Source organism: Pediculus humanus, genomic scaffold (genome assembly GCF_000006295.1).
Source record: "Pediculus humanus corporis 1103172107562 genomic scaffold, whole genome shotgun sequence".
NCBI classification, from domain to species: Eukaryota; Metazoa; Arthropoda; class Insecta; order Psocodea; family Pediculidae; genus Pediculus; species Pediculus humanus.
In genome coordinates, this window is record NW_002987177.1 from 152913 (window position 1) to 156052 (window position 3140).

At 26.4% G+C, this 3140-nt stretch overlaps 1 protein-coding gene across 1 annotated transcript; it reads left to right on the forward strand.

Annotated features, from left to right (window-relative positions):
• Window positions 1-2428: 2428 nt before the first annotated feature.
• On the forward strand, window positions 2429-2992 carry Phum_PHUM216870 (uncharacterized protein; the record flags this gene model as incomplete). Its single annotated transcript, XM_002425663.1, has 2 exons — window positions 2429-2616; window positions 2779-2992. The coding sequence occupies 2 exons, from the start codon at window positions 2429-2431 to the stop codon at window positions 2990-2992; spliced, it is 402 nt and encodes a 133-aa protein (XP_002425708.1).
• Window positions 2993-3140: the final 148 nt, after the last annotated feature.

Sequence of the window (3140 nt, forward strand, 5' to 3'; positions counted from 1 at the left end):
ACGTAATGTTTATATATCCTTGAATAAAAAAAAAATTAAATTAAATTTGTCGACTTTTTATAGTTTAAAACAAAATGGAGCCTAAAAAACAAATCGATCGATTATGGTTGACCTCTTTTTTATCACTACTTATGAGATACTTATTATGTAAAAATCTATCGATTAAAACGTTTCATTTTTTTTTTTAACATCTTCTCGTTTTTAAGGAAAAAAATTCCAGAAAGTTTGTTCGGATAAACGTTTAATCATTTCCCTGGAAATTCACTCGCTTTTCCGTTTAATTAAAAAAAAAACAATATGGAAAAGTGCTGGAGAGAGAAAGAGGGGAAAACGTCATCGTCGACTTTTCATAATCTCCAATAGAATTTTCTTTTTTTTTTTCAGGGGGGAAATTTTTTTTTTTTTTTTTTTTTTTTTTTTTTTTTTTTTACCGAACGAAATATCTATAATAATTTATTAAATAACAAATACCTTCGAAAACAGGCACGAAACTCGGGGTACCTTGACCTAATCAGAACTAGCATCGCGTTAAACATTTATTTATTTATAGAAACTTTTTTTTCTTTTTTGGTTTTTCTTTCCAAAAATTTTTCCAGTTGCCTATACTAAGAAAAATTTTTAATACTTCATTATTATTATTATTATTATTTCCTTCCACCGCCCCCCGCCGGTATTTTATCGAACTTTCAAGTCCGCCCTTAAGTCGTTAGATTTAAACGATGATGATGATGGTAATGATAAATGAATAAAAGTTTTGTAAATTCATTATAATTCAATTAATTTTTTCATTTTTGTCAAATAATAATAATAATAATGATAATAATAATAATAATAATAATAATAATGTTTACCGGTCTGATTCGACATTGAAAAGGGGCAAAACAAGATTTTAATAAATTTTAATGTGAAATTATTAAAAAAAAAGGAATTAATAATTGCAAAATTTTTAATTAAACAAAATGACTTCCTGGTTTAGGATGAAACCGAAAAAAAAAAAAAATTTATTTATAAATATAATAATAACAATAATAATAATAATAATAATAATAATAATAATAATAATAATAATAATAATAATGATGATGATGATGATAAAAACCCCCTGGTGGCAAAAAATTTTTTCTAAATCATGAAAATTCCCATTATTATTATTATTATTATTTTACGTCATATTTAATACAAAAAATCCAATTACTACAATTAAAATTATCCAAAAATTTAAAAATTATTTTTAAAATTCGTTACTCGTCGCCATCATCATTATTATCATCATCATCATCATCATCGTCGTCATCCGGGAATTTTTTTTTTACCGCGTGGAAAAACGCATTTTCAAACGGTAGGAAAATCATAAAAAGACGAAAAATAATTTTCCAAATGTTAAATTTTCTAAAAAAAAAAAAATTTTTTGGAAACGAAACCGGAAATGGGAAAATTTGGAAAATTGTTTTAATTCCGTTATTTAACCTTAAGAAAAAAAATTTTACGATGAATTTACAATAAGCGTCAAAGTTCTTTTTAAAAAGCTTTCACTCGTTAAAACAAACAATTAAATCCGGAAATTATTCTCGAACGTACCTTAATCAACCTTGAAACGAATTTGAGGCTTACATTGAACTTTTAAAAAAAAATTATTCGAATTTTCTTTTTTTTTTTTGGTTTTTTCGCAACAAACAATTTCCGTACGATCCATCGTTCGTAAAACTTATTTTCATTCCAAACATTTCCGCTCGAATTTATGTTTTTTTTTTTTTTTTTTTTTTTTTACAAGTTGGTCAGGTTCAGTCGGGTCAGGTTCACTCCTTACATCAACAAATTTTTAAACACGCTCCTCGCGACATAAGAAGTAGTTCCAGTTTTTCATTTCCCTCTCTTCCTCCCCCTTCTTCCTCCCATCAACAAAAAACAAACGGAGGATAAGTACAGGTTCGCCCACCCCGTCGTCCATTATTTTAATACCTGACAAGAGTTGAATTGCAATTATTGCGGAAACCGCGGTCAACGTTAAAAGACCTAATTTTTTATATTTATTTAATTTAAATTCAAAGTCATTTTATAAATAATTTTTTTATATAAACAACATAACCGAACCTAATTTTATATTATACGAGAGTCGGGTTGATAGAAAATCAGTTGAAATTTTATCGCGTCGTGGTGTGTTAATAGTCGCTCCAATAAGAAATTATTTATTTACTTATTTATTTATTTATTATTATTATTATTATTAATATTAATTTATTATGAGTGAATTTATTGATTTTTTTTCGGAGTGATTGTTATTAAAATAATTAATTCAAATTTTAATTTAAATCTCGCGCGTTTTTAATAAATAAATAAATAAATAAAAATGAAAATGTTTTCCAAAGTATTATTATCGTACGTTTTATTAATAAATTTATTAGATCCGAGTGTGAGTACCTTGGATGAAATGATGATACCTTTTTCGGGAAATGAAAGAACACCGGAAACGACAGAATCATCAATGGATTCGTCGACGGAAATGGAAAAAACAATTTTGACACCGGAAAGTAAAATAAAAGTTAAATTAAACGATACGGACGATTTAGAATTCGAAATAAAGAAACCGGAAAATTTAACGAGCGAATCACTTTTAAGGTTTCGAAACCTGTTGAATCGTAAAGGATTCGTCGTGAAAATATCCGATGGGGAGAAAACAAACGATATGATATACGATTATGATGATGATAATAATGATAATAATAACGAATATAGTAGTAAAATGGATATGATACGAAATTATTTTGAAAAAAATTTCAGGAGTAAATATCCGGAAAAAATATCGGAAGTCACAGCAGAAGATATTTTACCGCTTTTACCGCAAAATTTAACGTATTTTTACCCGCTGATAAAAGAAATTAAAAATGAAAAATGTCAAAAACAATCAATTTATTTTTTAGAGGGACTTCATAATTTGACAAAATGGGCCGTACAAAGTAAGTTTGTTTTTTTTTTTTTTTTTTTTTTTTACTAATTTCGAATAATTTTCGAACAAAAAAAAAAAAATTTTAATTCGAATTTTCCATTCTCCCACGTTTTCTTTTTTTTTTTTTTTTTTCCCCCCCAAAAAACCCTCCTTCGGAAAAAACTTGAAAATTTTCATTTTAAACGAAGGTTTTTCC